The 17,513-nt window shown below is 41.6% G+C and overlaps 1 protein-coding gene across 1 annotated transcript; it reads left to right on the top strand.

The window, feature by feature from the left end:
• RBM15 (RNA binding motif protein 15) lies at nt 1,046-10,150 on the top strand. Its single transcript, XM_013962552.2, has 2 exons — nt 1,046-5,753; nt 9,784-10,150. Exons 1-2 carry the CDS (start codon nt 2,888-2,890, stop codon nt 9,804-9,806), a joined length of 2,889 nt encoding a protein of 962 aa, XP_013818006.2. The 5' UTR covers nt 1,046-2,887; the 3' UTR covers nt 9,807-10,150.

Genomic DNA, 17,513 nt, shown 5'->3' on the forward strand with positions numbered 1-17,513 from the left:
ATAAATGCTTTTGCATATTTGGTTTCTTTTAAGCTTTTATGGTCTACTCCAGATAAAAGGCTCACATCTTCACTTTCTCCAAATTTCTTAAAAACGCAAGGCTAAACAGTTTTCTGACCTGCCTCTTGAGAAATTTGTATGCAGGTCAGGAAGCAACAGTTAGAAGTGGACATGGAACAACAGACTGGTTCCAAATAGGAAAAGGAGTACGTCAAGGCTGAATATTGTCACCCTGCTTATTTAACTTCTATGCAGAATACATCGTGAGAAATGCTGGGCTGGAAGAAGCACAAGCTGGAATCAAGATTGCCTGGAGAAATATCAATAACTTCAGATACGCAGATGACACCACCCTTATGACAGAAAGTGAAGAGGAAGTAAAAAGCCTCTTGATGAAAGAGAAAGTAGAGAGTGAAAAAGTTGGCTTGAAGCTCAACATTCAGAAAACGAAGATCATGGCATCTGGTCCCATCACTTCATGGGAAATAGATGGGGAAACAGTGGCAGATTTTATTTTGGGGGGCTCCAAAATCACTGCAGATGGTGACTGCAGCCATGATATTAAAAGACGCTTACTCCTTGGAAGAAAAGTTATGATCAACCTAGATAGCATATTGAAAAGCAGAGACATTTCTTTGCCAACAAAGATCCGTCTAATCAAGGCTATGGTTTTTCCAGTGGTCATGTGTGGCTGTGAGAGTTGGACTGTGAAGAAGCTGAGCGCTGAAGAATTGATGCTTTTGAACTGTGGTGTTGGAGAAGACTCTTGAGAGTCCCTTGGACTGCAAGGAGATCCAACCAGTCCATTCTGAAGGAGATCAGCCCTGGGATTTCTTTGGAAGGAATGATGCTAAAGCTGAAACTCCAGTACTTTGGCCACCTCACGCGAAGAGTTGACTCAATGGAAAAGACTGATGCTGGGAGAGATTGGGGGCAGAAGGGGATGACAGAGGATGAGATGGCTGGATGGCATCACTGACTTGATGGACATGAGTTTGGGTAAATTCAGGGAGTTGGTGATGGACAGGGAGGCCTGGCGTGCTGCGATTTATGGGGTCGCAAAGAGTCGGACATGACTGAGCGACTGAACTGAAACAGTTTTCAGTCTCTAAAAGTTTCAAAGTTTAGGTTTCAGTTTGGGGGACCTAGTTACCTCAAAAGATGTCATGTTTAAAAACATGTCACATTGTCTCCTACAGATAGAATCTTGAGAGATGCAGTTGAAGAAAGGATCTATACAAGAATCCCTTTTCCTCTGCCCAGAGGACTTGAGGAGGAATGCATAAAAGCTTAGCCCTGTGATGAACTCAGCACTACCTCCCTTCATCGGACAGAAACTGTACCTTTTCTCAACTCGGTATCACCAGCACCCCACACAAGAGCTTTACTGTCTGACACAATGAAGGTCTATGGAAAGAAATTTGGGTTTTAAAGCGGCGAATGATTTTCAGAGTCAAAAGAGATGGACTTAGATAGCAAGGTGGCTGTTCTACCCTGTTCTGAAGGTGAGGGCACGTACAAGAAACCACAGGAAAAAACGTGACACATCTGCAGGGAGCAAAGTACATTCATTTCATTCGATTATTTACCAGGGAAGGTTGTTAACATATAAAAATCTAACGCAGCTATATTATCGGACGACAAAACCCGAAATCTACGTGAATTTGCAACATAAATCAGGAAGCCCAGACTCGTCCGTCGTGGCCCGAGTCCCCACCCTGCCTATAGGAGTCGAAACTGGAAGCTTCAGTCTCTCTTTTTCCTAGGTTACCCCAGGACACTCGGGCGGGAATGAATCGCACCGAGCAGTGCCGTCTTCCAGCCTGGGCTAAGCACCGGCTCCAGAGCTGCGGGACCCCAAAGGCCTGAGCTCGGCTTACGACCCGCCCCGCCCCGGGCCGTTAGTGTGACCCGGCCCTTCCTGAACTGTGAACCTGGCCCTACCGGCGCCGCGGGCCCCAGAGCGCTTTCCTGCGTACGGTGGGTGGGGCTTTTAAAGGCCGTTCACGCAAAGGCCAACGGCGCTAAGATGGTGTCCGCTGGGCGCCCCGGGACGGTTTCCTGAAGGATTCGCGGGCCCAGCGGTGGGAGGGAAGAGGCAGAAGTCCAGCGCCTGGTCTCACACAGGTAGGAGGTAGGGAGCCTATAAGTTCTGAGGTCCGAGGGCCAAACCCCAACCAAGTACGCCGTGGGAGCGAACAAATGTTGGAAAGGAAAACGCCGAACGCAGAAAGGCGGAACTGTCTCATGGTCACCATTTCGCGACGTCTAAGTGACTGACGTCGCACAGCAAGCACGTATTCTGCTCTTTCACCTTCAGACAGCCTCCTCATTGTAAGAGCCTACGCCTTTAAGCGAGTGATGGACAGTTATTTCGGCCTATCAACTTCATCATCAACATCCAATCAGATTTAAACTTCTTTCAGCCGCCGGAGGAGTTGGAAGAAAGGCATCGAAAGAGGGAGCTTTCTCTCTCTCGCGAGATCGCTGTGAGCCGGCCTCTCAGAAAAAAAAAAAATGCTAGAACATATGGCCTGACTTCCCAAATAGTAGGTTAAAGGACGGGGTCATAAACCAATGAAAGTTATGAGGAGGCGGGATCACTGCTTTCTCCCCGCAAGAAGTACCGTTAGAGGGCAGACTTTTTGTCCAATCAACGCCTCCAGACTTTGGGTCAGGTGACCGTCGAGTGCAAGGGGCGGAGCTACAGTCTGGCGCGAGGAACCGTTAAGATGGACAACGAATATAACCAATGAGGTACTCTGACTAGGGCGTTGAGAACCCAATAACAGTGGTTGGGCGGGCGCCTTCCCGGAGCGCGGGGAGATGTAAAGACAGACAAATAGTTTTCCCAATGAGACTGTAGAAGAGCGGAGCTAATTGACCAATGAAGACTGCGGGGCGGGACCCTCTGCCGCGGCAGAGTCCAAGATGGCGGCGTGCGGTTCCGCTGTGTGAAACCAGCGCGGGGCGGCGGGTTAGTCAGTTCCGCGGAGAAGATCTCCGACGCCCCGCTACCATGAAGGGAAAAGAGCGCTCTCCGGTCAAGCCGAAACGCTCCCGTGGTGGTGAGGATTCGACTTCCCGCGGGGAGCGGAGCAAGAAGTTAGGGGGCTCTGGTGGCAGCAATGGGAGCAGCAGCGGAAAGACCGACGGCGGCGGCGGGTCGCGGCGCAGCCTTCATCTGGACAAGTCTAGTAGCCGAGGTGGTAGCCGCGAGTACGACACTGGAGGGGGCAGCTCCAGTAGCCGCTTGCATAGTTACAGCTCCCCAAGCACCAAAAATTCCTCGGGCGGGGGCGAGTCGCGCAGCAGCTCCCGGGGTGGAGGCGGGGAGTCACGTTCCTCTGGGGCCGCCTCTTCGGCTCCTGGCGGCGGCGATGGCGGGGAATACAAGACACTGAAGATAAGCGAGTTGGGGTCCCAGCTGAGTGACGAAGCAGTGGAGGACGGATTGTTTCACGAGTTTAAACGCTTCGGTGATGTAAGTGTCAAAATCAGTCATCTCTCGGGTTCTGGCAGCGGGGATGAGCGAGTAGCCTTTGTGAACTTCCGGCGGCCAGAGGACGCGCGGGCGGCCAAGCATGCCAGAGGCCGCCTAGTGCTCTATGACCGGCCTCTGAAGATAGAAGCTGTGTATGTGAGCCGGCGCCGTAGCCGCTCCCCTTTAGACAAAGATTCCTATCCTCCTTCAGCCAGTGTGGTCGGGTCCTCTGTAGGTGGTCACCGGCACCCCCCTGGAGGAGGTGGTGGAGGCCAGAGATCACTTTCCCCTGGTGGTGCAGCCTTGGGATACAGAGACTACCGGTTGCAGCAGTTGGCCCTTGGCCGCCTGCCCCCTCCACCTCCGCCACCACTGCCCCGAGACCTGGAGAGAGAGCGAGACTACTCGTTCTATGAGAGAGTGCGCCCAGCCTACAGTCTTGAGCCAAGGGTGGGAACTGGAGCAGGTGCCGCTCCTTTCAGAGAAGTAGATGAGATCTCACCCGAGGATGATCAGCGAGCTAACCGGACGCTTTTCTTGGGCAACCTAGACATCACTGTGACAGAGAGTGATCTAAGAAGGGCTTTTGACCGTTTCGGAGTCATCACAGAGGTAGACATCAAGAGGCCTTCTCGGGGCCAGACCAGTACCTATGGCTTTCTCAAATTTGAAAATCTAGATATGTCTCACCGGGCCAAACTAGCGATGTCTGGCAAAATTATCATTCGGAATCCTATTAAAATTGGCTATGGCAAAGCTACACCGACCACCCGCCTTTGGGTAGGTGGCCTGGGTCCTTGGGTGCCTCTTGCTGCCCTGGCACGGGAGTTTGACCGGTTTGGCACCATACGCACCATTGACTACCGCAAAGGTGATAGTTGGGCATATATCCAGTACGAAAGCCTGGATGCAGCTCATGCTGCCTGGACCCATATGAGGGGCTTCCCACTTGGTGGCCCAGATCGTCGCCTTAGAGTAGACTTTGCAGACACAGAACATCGTTACCAGCAGCAATATCTGCAGCCTCTGCCGTTAACTCATTATGAACTGGTGACAGATGCTTTTGGACACCGGGCACCAGACCCTTTGAGGGGTGCTCGGGATAGGACACCACCCTTACTGTACAGAGATCGTGATAGGGACCTTTATCCTGACTCTGATTGGGTTCCACCCCCACCCCCAGTCCGTGAACGCAGCACTCGGACTGCAGCTACGGCTGTGCCTGCTTATGAGCCACTGGATAGCCTGGATCGCAGGCGGGATGGCTGGTCGTTGGACCGGGACAGAGGTGACCGAGATCTGCCCAGCAGCAGAGACCAACCTAGGAAGCGAAGGCTGCCTGAGGAGAGTGGGGGTCGGCATCTGGATAGGTCCCCAGAGAGTGACCGTCCACGAAAACGTCATTGCGCGCCTTCTCCTGACCGCAGTCCAGAATTGGGCAGTACCCGGGATCGCTACAATAGCGACAACGATCGATCTTCCCGTCTTCTCTTGGAAAGGCCATCTCCAATCAGAGACCGACGAGGTAGTTTGGAGAAGAGCCAGGGTGACAAGCGAGACCGTAAAAACTCCGCATCAGCTGAACGGGATAAGAAGCACCGGACAACTGCTTCCACGGAGGGTAAAAGCCCTCTGAAAAAAGAAGATCGGCCTGATGGGAGTGCATCCAGCACCAGCACTGCTTCATCGAAGCTGAAGTCCCCTTCCCAGAAACAGGATGGGGGGACCGCCCCTGCAGCAGCAGCATCTCCCAAACTCTGTTTGGCCTGGCAGGGCATGCTTCTGTTGAAGAACAGCAACTTTCCTTCCAACATGCATCTGTTGCAGGGTGACCTCCAGGTGGCTAGTAGTCTTCTTGTGGAGGGCTCAACTGGAGGCAAAGTGGCCCAGCTCAAGATCACTCAGCGTCTTCGTTTGGACCAGCCCAAGTTGGATGAAGTAACGCGACGCATCAAAGTGGCAGGGCCCAATGGTTATGCTATTCTTCTGGCTGTGCCTGGAAGTTCTGATAGCAGGTCGTCTTCTTCCTCAGCCACATCAGACACTGCCACCTCTACTCAGAGGCCACTTAGGAACCTCGTGTCCTACTTAAAGCAAAAGCAGGCCGCTGGGGTGATCAGCCTCCCTGTGGGGGGCAACAAAGACAAGGAAAACACCGGAGTCCTTCATGCCTTTCCACCCTGTGAGTTCTCCCAGCAGTTCCTGGATTCCCCTGCCAAGGCACTGGCCAAATCTGAAGAAGATTACCTGGTCATGATCATTGTCCGTGGTGCGTCTTAAAGTCCATGTGTAACTTGTATTTAGTACTTTGACATGGTTCCTGTTTTGTGATGTGTAATGGGATACAGCATCGGATGAAATTTTCTTTTTAATTAGTTGTTTAGTTTTAGGTTTTTTCTTTTTTATATTTTTATAAACCTCTTTAAAAAATAGAAGTCAGGAGAGTTTAGCTATTATTTTAAGTGAAAGGACTCCCCTAAAGGTAGCAGGCAAGTGGTTTACTTTAGTTAGGAGTTTCCACTCTTACGTGTAACGGTTTTCCTCTTTTTCTGCGAATTTTTTTTCTTTTTTAATCTTGAACTTAAAAAAAATCCTCAAAGTTACAAAACCAGAAATTTGAAAAGTTAGAATTTGAAAAACAAAGAGCCCACTAGCTGTAAAAAGATAATACACACCTAAAAATGACTTTGGTAGGTCGGTAAATAATTCCTGTACCAGAAATATTATTTGTGTGGCTGAAATTTGAGCAGGGATCTCAGGAGTATAAGCTGGTAAAGCATACATAAAACGTTGCAATTACTTTAATCAGGTATTTGAGTATTTTTCTTAAATGGTGTGTTCCCAAGAGCTTGCTTTAACATATATGTTTTTACCATTAGTTTTTGAGTTCTGTATCCCATATATGCACTTTTGGTTTGTAGCTGTTCAGTAAAAATAGAGGAGTGTGTTACAAACCACGTTGTCTTTTGCTTACACTAGTATGCAGGAAGTGAGTAGGTGCTTTTAAAATCACAATTCTTTGGTCAGTTATTGGTGTGTGGTGGTGTTTTCACTGACTTTCAGAGGGGTATAGCAGGTACAGTTCTAATTGTTGCAAATTTCAAAACTTGTGTTTTTCATCAGAGGTGAGTTTTTTATTTTTGTATTCACCCAAATTTCTGACTTCAGTAATAGAAAGAAGAGTTGTCTGCAGGCTCATAAGTCATCCTTTTATTTCAGTGGGCATTAATCACCCATATCTGGATTGCAGAATTTTTTTTAAGTCATTGTGAAATACTTTTGACATACTCTAAAAATTTTGCTTGGATTTTTATTTTCATATTTAAACAGTGATGACTTCACATTATTGAAAGTATTTTGAGTATCTTTGAAATTTTGTGTTTATATTTTCGCTGGTGTCCAGCCACAGAGAATTGAAATAATCAGTTTAGGAAAACCGTTTTTTAGTGGTTTATTTTCTCAGAGACCTGAAATTAGTATAAAATAATTTAGCCCACCTCCACATTTTTTTCCAAAACTGAAGATTATCAATTTCTGATTCTTAACAAGAGCTTTTGCTGCTTAACATTAATTCATAGTTTCCTTGTCTTTTTAATTTTCCTCCTCCACCCCCAACCCCTAGTTTCTCACGTCATTTGTAAGTATATTTTCCCCTGTGGTTTAAATGTTGAGGACTTTAGCTAAAGCCCTTGATATTTAATTATGATTAGAAACTTGAGGACCTTTGGATCATGGTCATGTTTCTATGCTATGTAAGTGACTTACTGAAAGCCTGGCAGAACTCAACTGTTTTCTTTCTGTTATCAAAGCTGATAGTTTTAAAATAGCACCAATAATAACCCAAGAAAACGTCATGTAATTTTTAATTGTCCGTTATGACAGGTGTCTAATGCATGTTAGCATGAAAGCCTCATCACTGCTGTGTCATCCTTTTTAGTTTTCACTATGCATTTGTAAGTTTTCTTTGTAAGTTTGGAGACTTTTGTGTTTTTTGTTTTTAAACTGGAAAAACTAGCCATTTTGAGAGAAGGAAGATAATAGGCTATGAGCACAGAGGTCCTTGGTATGCCTGTAGGGAAAATACCTGAAGTCCTACAATGAACACTTTTGGTCCTTTTGCTTTTAAAAACTGCTTGACACGCTAATATGGAATAGACACCTGTTCAGAAACTTATGTCAGTGTGCAGTCTATGCATAAATAAATGGGGTCAAAGTACAATTTGTGGCTAGATACATTTTTTCCAGTTTAAATAGTCTCACTAACCATTAACTTTTGAATACCTTTTGATAAGATGGCTGGACAAATGATTTTACTCTTTTAGAGAGTGAAGTCCTTGATACCTAATTTTACTCTAATCCAAAGTGTATGTGGCTTTCTTTTTTTCTTTTTTAAGTTGATATGCCAGCTTATCGAAGAGTAGAGTACTGTGGGTTTTGCTCCATGTTTGTTTGATTCTTTATCTGACATCGTGGCTTTTGTTAGATCTGGGCAATTTGTGCTTCAGTGTTTTTGAAACAATGGCTTGATACCATTTCTAAATGTATGTATTATAACAAAATTATGTTTAGTTTGGTGCTTACCTACAGAGTGCCATCATTTGGATGAATCTTATTTGTGTTGCTCATTCTATTGTTCAGGTTTATAACATTGGTAAACTATCTACCTAAACTTAAGAGTGGAATGAAAGCATTTGTCTAAAACAATCTGGTTCTAATTCTCACTAGCCAGAATTTGTAATCTCAACATTGGATGTTCTTTGTGACAGCCAGTTGTTTCTTTTGCTTTTATTTTTTTTTTAATGTATTTGTTTAATTGATTTTTCTGGAACTCAAGTTCAAATGAATGGAATTTCTTAAGTATATCATTAAATGACTCATTAAGTATTACTGGTAAAAAAAGAACCATCAAGCTAATTTAGATTTTTAATCACAGTTTCAAAGTTTATGAAAAATTAACCATTCAGCTCCTAGCCAATTTATTTTTAGTGTTATTTTGTTGGTTGTTACTGGAATTCCTATAAAGAGTTTTCCATGAAAAAATTTAAATTCCTGGTTTGAGATGTCTGTTTTGACTGACCCGAGAGTAAGCAGAGTTTTCCCTTTAAGGATTACATCTTAAAACGTCCGTCCTTTGGCTGATATAAGCTTTTGTCACATTTTGAAGGTAATATGTTCTGGCCCTTAGCTCAGTTAGACCACTTGAGGTACAATAGCAAAAGTAAGGGGTGTGTTGCTTTCAGAGTCTAACACTTGTTTAGTTTATTTAAAAACTGTTTTATGAGCAGATGTTCACTGACAGTTTTGTTGTTGTTGTTTTGTCTTTTTTAATTTTTTTTTAATAGTTTCTTCAGACAGTGAAATTGCTCATTTCGCAGGTACAGCTTAAACTGCAGTTTGGGTCCATATAGGAACCATTCACCAAAAACTCTGTGGTAACAGAACTAGGAAATCCTCTTGAGAAGAGGGCCTTAATGACCTTTTTGTGAAAAAGTTTTTGGAGAGAATTTCGGGACATTTTTTTTCTATCTCTGCCACAGTATTTGGTTTGGAGATAGGAGTTAGGTATGAGAACAGGAAGAGAAATGGAGCTGACCCTGTTAACATTCTGGTTATAGTGATGTGCCTAAAGGGAGAAAATGATTTCAGGTGACCACAGTAAACTGTCTAGCTTAATGAAGTTTTATATGTATGATTTAAACAGTTGGAAAGTTAAAGTTCCACAGTGTTCTTTGGCTGTTTAGCGATTGTATGAGTGTTTTAAAGAAAATAACAGCTACTGTCTTTGGTAACATAAATGAAGGTGGATTTTTAAAAGGTTTTGTATCTTGACCCCTTTCTACAATAATGGAGTAGGTCTGTATTACTCCATATAAATTACAGAATGAAAATAGAGGGGGTATAAGTTTGACTAAACTCCACCTTTTTATAATTTCATTTTTTTTAACTTATATAGAATATATTGATTGTAAATTGATTATAAATTTGATTTTCTCTGAAATTTTTTTGACATGTTTTACTCAGTTACATGAGTACAAAAGGATATTTTCAGTCCTATAATCCTTAATTGCAGTCTTTAAAAAAAGAATTCACCCTATTGTTCTACTTGTTGTCTGTTCACAGTAAGTTCATTTCAAGGCTTGTGCCAGTGGGTATTATTGGTGCTTTTTGAAGTCAAGGTGGATTGTCCAGGAAGGTCTTGTTAATGTTATGTTCATCTATAATGGCATAGGGGAAATATATATATTTTTAATATTGTAAACATTTGTACTGAATAACCTTTTTTTCCCCCCCCCCGCAAGCAAAACTGGTGAACAACGGATGAAGACATGGAATTCAAAGCTCTAATGGACCTTTTTGAAGAGAAGTTGTGGCTTATGTGAAGTTTACATGGGCCTCTTGATGGAAGAAAGCTAATCTGTTTAGTATTTGTGCATTTTACTAAAATGGCAGCTTAAAGTTGTGTATCTGCTATTGTGATGCCAATGCCGGTGTTTTAAGTGGAAAAAAAAATGACCTTGCTTTGTGCTGTGTACACAAGATTTCTGGAAAAGAAAAACCCTTTTTATGGCTCACACAGCTTAAAAGTAGCTGTCACTCAAACGTGCGCTCACAGTTGAGCTGCTTTTGTTTTATTCTAAATAAATTGTTTCTTTTGAGGAAAATGTTTTTCTGCCTGGAAGTGAATTGACGGCAAACCTTTGACCCCTTTGTTTGCAGCTGAGGGGGTACTTGCTGCTGCTCAGATCTTGTATGTCTTGAGCAAGAAGCAGGGAGACCATCATTTTGACTATCACAGTGTGTCAATTCTGAAGGATCACTAGTGTTACTGTGACCCCCTTTGTTTGCAGTGAAGGGGATCATTTGCTTCTCAGTCCTCAACTTGATGAGGAAATGGTGCTGTTTGCTGGCACGCAAGAAGCCGGGGCAAGCACCGTAAGCCTCACCACAGTGCACAAGTCGGGGGCTTTGCTGGTTTGAAGAGCCGGAGTTGCTGAATTTTAAGTTTTGATTTATTTTGTCCACCCATCACGTTTGGCCTTAGTTTCATTTTTAATTTGAAGAAAAGTTTGAAATTGCTTTATCTTGCACTTAACATTTGCACCAAATTGCCAAAAGAAGGAGAAATGCTCCGCTTGCTTTTTAAATGTTAATGATGATGTTAATAAAGCCTTTCCTGACACACTTGAGGAGCTCCTCCATCTTCAGGGGCTTCTTACCAGAGTTATGCAGTGATGGGTTTAGTTCTGAATGGATGAAGAGTTCCTGAGAGCTAGCGTTTGTAATTAGAACCATTACTTGGTATCTGTGCCTTATTTCACCTGTGGTTCCACATGCCTTGGATGTGCATGCACCGTGACGGTTTCATAGGTACGAACGCACACTCAGGCCCAGTCACTTCGGTTGGTAGTACAGATTGTGAGGAAAAAATGGAGGCATCCTTAAGGAGGAAAAAGTGTTTGCCTTTAGTTCCTGCATTATCCTGTACAGGGGCTCCTGATGTTTGGAAGCTGTTTCCAGTACAGGAGAACAACTCCCCTGTTTGCCGCAGGAGACTTCGGTGCACAGTGACAACGCTGGAATTCAAGAGGAAGCCAGCAGTGCTGCACCATTGGCTTCAGACACCACTGTTGTTTGCCAGTTTTAAACTTAATAGTTGCAGACGAAGACCACCTTGAAATGCAGGCTTGTTGGGCTTGTTTTGAATTTTAACCTCGGATGGAAGAGCCCTAGTGCTGTCTGTCTCCATGCGGGATGATGATTACTTAGGCAACAGGTGATTATCAACAAAGGATGCCACGCTTATACTCTGCAAGGTGGTGTTCCAGTGGCAAACAGCTGTATAAACTCTTATGAACAGGTAAGAGGGTTTTTAGAGGTCAAAAGCATTATGATTTAACAGGGTGAGGGCTTTTAATGTTTGGGGATATATTTCTCTGATTTAGGCACTCTGCTGCTGTTACTAGCTTCCTCCCCTCCCCAAAGTGTTACATTAACAAAGTTGTAGACCAGAACTTTTGTTCTTGGTGTTTTGATATTTTTAAGTTTTAAAGTTTATCTTAACATTTGAAAAAATTCTTTTAAATGTGGGAGCCAAAGTGTTAAAATTCTGGTGATGAATTTGGACCTGTAAAAATCTGACGTTTTCTGTTAACTGTAGCCTTCACTGTTAATGGTGATTCAGTGGTGCTGGAAGAACTCAACTGGTGTAAAAATGTTGCTTATTACAAACACTGATCTCTAAACCTCCAATTTAAGAATATTTTAGTATATGTAGCAAGAAAGCGTATTATTGGACTGTGAGTGATAGATAATTTAGCCAAAATGGTTAATTTTTTTCTTTTTCCACCGGGAGATTTAATTATAACATTAGGTAGCTGCAGTAAACTTAGGAAGGTGAATGGGCAGTGTTGAGTAAAATCTCTTAACCATTTTCATTGTCCATTTAGTGCTACTAACCTGAGCCCTTCCAGCCCCTTCCTCTGTTATTAATCAAATGTGAGGCTTTGGCAGCTGAACACAAGCACAGCTTTTTAAATGTATAATATAATTTAGGTTTTCTTTGCTGTATTTTAAATGGGATCAAAAATTTTGAAGAGGATTTTTCTGTTTCATTAGATTCTTGTTTTTCATCTCTTTCCAAATGGGGAAAGTGAAGTACAGCAGTTTTCAGGTTCTCAGTATGTTGTTTTCAAGAATTTGTAAAACATCTGCTTATGAATTGACTGCCATTTAAAGCTTTGCTAAATGATCTGTCATGTACATTTCTTTAAGCTGTTTATTCCTGTTGGAAATGTTAATTTCCGGTGTATTTTCTTTCTCTGACTAGTCCATACTGAAAGCTCATTAAGTAGTTTTTCTAATTAGTTTAAAAAAAAAAGAAAATCACTGTGGCAATTTGAGGAAAATTTTATTATACTCGAAACATATTTCTACATGTTTGGTATCTCTTAAGATCTCAGGCTTTATCTCAAGAAGAAAAAATATTGCAGACAGGGCATTTGTTTGGCATTTGTTTATTGTATATGTGATGCAAAATGGAAAGGTACACTTTTTAAAAATATAAATTTATTTTAATTGGAGGTTAATTACTTTACAATATTGTATTGTTTTTGCCATACATCAACATGAATCCACCACAGGGTACACTGTTTTTTGAAACCACTCAATGAAATCATATTATTTCTACTTACACCATGAAGAAAAAAATATTAATTGGGTTGAGTGTTAGATCTAGAGTCCTTGTTTTATAAATTGGAAACTGCCCTTTTGGATTATATCTGTGGTTTCCCAGTGTCTTTTGTAGGATCTTGATTTAGGGTTCTGCTATAAAAGAAATAGTTCCAAGAACATCTCTGAGTTCATTTTGAAGGATCTAGTTGTATTAAAATTGAAAATGGGGATTACCCTGACTAGTAAAACAGCCTAGATTTTATAACTTGCCACTTCAGTAGCTTAAGTCACATTGTTGTTTACAAGTTGTTTATCTGAGGCAATAAATTTAATACTTATGGTTTGTACAGCATTTATTCTTTTTGCAGTAGGATATATGATTATGGCTTATCTGACCATCACCTCTATCTTCCATTCCACTTTGCTATTTTTAAGCTTTCCTGGTTAAGAGCCTTTTACTTAAAAACTTGAATTATAACCTAGTTACAAGTTTTAAACAGAGTTGACTAATTTTATAAATTTAAGCAGAGTAAACAAAATTTTTTCAAACCTCAGACAAGCTTGTTGCTGAGAAGCAACCAAGATTTTAATCTTGAGGTAAAATTATTTAACATGCTTCTGTTCCCAAATGCTATGTTATTAAGCATTCAGGTAGGATTCCTGTATAAATTAAATTCTGGCTGTATGTTAAGTAAGATTGACCATAGAGAAGAATGTATCAAATAGTCTCTACTCCTGTGATTGGAGAAACTAGATAGAAACAGGGAAATAGTTAAATATTGGGGCAAGTTCATTGTTGAAGACAACCATGGGAGAGATGTCACAGGCCAATATTTGATTAATTGACTTCTTACTGGCAATATGGGTATATGATTGAGTATGTGAACTTTTAAGCTGGGCTGATCATGAAAGAGTTTAAAAAATAATTTGTTAGAACCTAGAATGGTGGAGGGAGGTTGGAATTGAGATGTCAGTCTATCAAGCATGATTAATAATAATAGAGCAGCTTGTTGATATATGGGAAAGATTCAGGCTAAGTCTAGAAAACCAGTAATATGGTTGGGTCAGCAACAATAGGGAGTCCTGAAAGGCTGGTTTTAGGCAGGTGGGGAGTGAGGATGGATAGTTAGTTGAGGGATATGGATATAAAGCAGCAGTACTAATAGTCATTTTTATTAGATACTTGAGACCAAGCATTCTGCCAAGTCCTTGACAAACATTGTCTCATCTACTTTTCACCACAGACCATACTCTCACAGTGATACAGCAGGGTTCTAGCCAGGCTTTTGTTCTAGCTAGGGCTTTTGGTCACTGTACTGTCATAATTCACTATTTTCAGGAGACTGGGATGGGATTAAAGCTGCAAACCTGAGAAAATGTTTGGGTGGTGGATTTTATGAAGTTCTTGGGAAACATACAGGCCCTTTCTCCAACCCCAGAAATTGTGGGATTTGTTAGGACCAGCATGCATGGCCCAGGAGTCTTTGTTCTTTACAAGCTCTCCAGGTAATTCTGATGTAGTAGTCTGTTCAGTGGTCGTGGGTTGAGCAGCATTGGTTAGAGAGTAAGAGTGTTGAAGTGTAAACTTGGGGTAGTGTCACATTAAGGCATGAGAAAAGAAGATGATGCCAGAAAAGAGTCTCAGGTAGGAGAACGAGAATAGTATTCAGATTGTGAAGCTGAGAGGAGCTTCCAGAAGATAAGTTCAGAACTATTGAAAGGACAAGCAGAAGGAAGCAGCAGATGCCATGGAACTGAGCACTTAACATTGTCACAAGTAGTAGTTTTATTGTCATGTAATTATTTCCCCAAGATATTCAGTCTTAAGTGTTTAATTTTACCTTATAACTGTCTGTGAAGAAGGGCTGCTGTTTAGATTATGAAATGCTAAAGAGATACCAGGAAAGTTTTGTGGCTTAGCTAAGGGGTATATTGTCAGGAATTGATTGAGATATCCTTAAGTTTTCCGTTAATCTAAAAAATAATGTGATTGTAGTCTGTCTTAAAATTGAAAGTGATTTTGAGTGTGTATGTACACATGTAAGTAATTTCTGTGAATGAACCATTACTTTTGTCTACTAACTTCTGACTAGGTTACTGATAGGCTTGAGTGAGGTACAGTGGACTTATAGGTAAAATTGAGTGTATCTTTGGCTTGTAAATTGTTGAAAGATTTCCCATTTTGAATTATTGTTACTGGGTTTATCTTCAGTTGGTGTAGCTAATTATTTAATACTCCAAATATTCAGGTACTTATGCATCAAGCAGTATTCTAGATCTTGGGATTATATTGGTGAGGTCTTTATTTCTCATGGAGCTTATAACCAAAGAAAGTGAAGTGAAAGTCGCTCAGTCCTGTTAGACTCTTTGTGATCCCATGGACTGTACAGTTCATGGAATTCTCTAGGCCAGAATACTGGAGTGGGTAGCCTTACCCTTCTCCAAGGGATCTTCCCAACCCAGGGATCCAACCCAGGGATCCAACCCAGGTCTCCCGCATTACAGGCAGATGCTTTACCAGCTGAGCCACAAGGGAAGCCCAAGAATATAGAATATCCCTCCTCCAGCTGATCTTCCTGACCCAGGAATCCAACCGGGGTCTCCTGCGTTGCAGGTGGATTCTTTACCAAGTGAGCTATCAGGGAAGGGAGGTCATAAACTAAGTTGGAGCCTTATTGCCAAGGACCAAGGGTTTCGATTGTGTTCTAAAGCTGAATGCAGAGGTTTTAAGCAAGGGGGTCAAGTGATTTGGTCAAGATTTGGCTACATATCTCAGGAAAGGAACAAATGTCTTTCAGATTTCTTTCAGTTATTCCCAAGATCTAGAACAGTGCCTGGTATATAGTAGATACTAAACTATTTGAAGAATTAGTTAATTAGCTATACAAATTGAAGACAAAGGCAGTATAAGTAGTTCAAAATGGGAAATCTTTCAACCATTAACACATCAAAGATAATATTTCCTTCAAAGATAGATTAGCATTTCAAATTCTCTGCAAGACTGTGAATATATTCTTGCTTAGAGATAAGCATTGTTCTTTTATTTAAATATTATAATAGAGATTTTATTTCTTCAGTCTCACAATTGTTGGCCATCCTGAGGTCTTCCTCATATAACCTCATTTTCTCAGCATGTCAGTTTTCTTTCTGCTTTCAGCAAGTTGTCATGACAGTTTACACTGTAGTCACATATAATTTCTGCTGTAACTCCAAAAAAGAGGCTAAATGAAAAACCCATACATAACCTTTTATTGCATTAACGTTCAGAGTAGAACTATTATTACAGGTAAAATGAACACTCGAGGCACATATACATATATATTTTATTTCATGTTTTTAAGGAATTTTGGGAAAATTGTTCCATAAAATTTTTATTTTAGCATATAGAAACTGACTCTCAGTTTTGCCTTGCTCCCAAGATAATTGTATAGTTTATGTATATTCTTTTATAGAGAAACACTTCAATAAACTGCATTCTTTAGAATTCTTTTGTAGCAGAGGTCTCACACCTGGCAATGCATTAAAATCATGTGAAGAATTTTAATACCAGTAGCCAGGAGACTAGGTCCAGTGGGGTTCTGCCAAGGTGCTAGTGTTAAGTGCTCACCTGATTCTAATGTGTAGCCAAGGTTGAGAATCACTGCTTGAGAGTCAAATCATAAACATACTGACCAACACATGCACAATCAGCCTCTTAAAAATTGTTCAGACATCAAAACCAAAAACTTTCAGAGTGAATTTGGATTCAGTGCAGTGTGTATATTGTTTAGCCTTGTAGAATTTCTGCTGTTGAAAGTGCGATCCTCAGACCAGCAGTAATAGTATCACACAGAAGCTTGTTAAGAAATGTAGAACTGGAAGCCCTCACACAAACCTATTGAATGAACTCAGATTCCCCAAGTGATTCCTCTACTGGAAAGTTTGATAGGTACTTACTAATATGTAGATATATAAATGTTTAGGGTAGTAAAAGTTGGTGATTAGCATCTTATCCCTCATGCATAAGATTGTCAGATTCATGCTAAAGTAAAGGACATTTACTTTAAGGGTTAAAAAAATACATATTTTCATTAAAGTAGGTGCAAGTGTTCATAGATAGTGAACTCTAGTGACCAGAAAATTACCAGAGGTCTCTGTCACCAAGACATGGGAGGGTTATCTGTTGTCTATCCTAGTTGGTTTGCTTGCTGAGTCACTTCAGTTGTGTCCGACTCGGTGCGACCCTTTGGACTGCCGCCTGACTCTGTCCCTGGGATTCTCCAGGCAAGAATACTGGAGTGGGTTGCCCTGCCCTCCTCCAGGGGATCTTCTTGACCCAGGGATTGAACCCATGTCTCTTGCATTGGCACGTGGGGTTCTTTACCAGTAGTACCACCTGGGAAGCCCATCCTACTTAGTTGGGTCTTGCTTATTTTGTTACATTTAAATATGTTTTTTCTCACCCTCCCATTCTGTTCTAGTCCACTCTTTTCATTGTAAGATAGAGCATGTTCTTTTTTGATAGATACAGGTGAGAATATTTGAGACTGTACTGATAGGTGCCCCATAATTTAGGAGATTTGGTAGAGATGGATTCAGAGCTTTCTATGGAGAGCATAGATATGGACAGGATTGAGGAGTGGTTCCTGATTGCTTTTGTTGTTTAGTCATAGTACAAAAGTAACTTCATTAAGAAACTGATTTTCCACACATAGCAATAAGAGTCTAATTATGTTAAAGCTCACAGTGACAAGTAATAAAGATATATATTGAAGAGAATGGACCAATGTGAATGTTCAGAAAATACTGTGAATTGCATGGTATCAGTTTATTACAGAAATGCTTTTTTAATGCCTAAGTTTTTAAGGTAAAAGATTCT

This window comes from Capra hircus, chromosome 3 (assembly GCF_001704415.2).
Source record: "Capra hircus breed San Clemente chromosome 3, ASM170441v1, whole genome shotgun sequence".
Lineage (NCBI taxonomy): Eukaryota > Metazoa > Chordata > Mammalia > Artiodactyla > Bovidae > Capra > Capra hircus.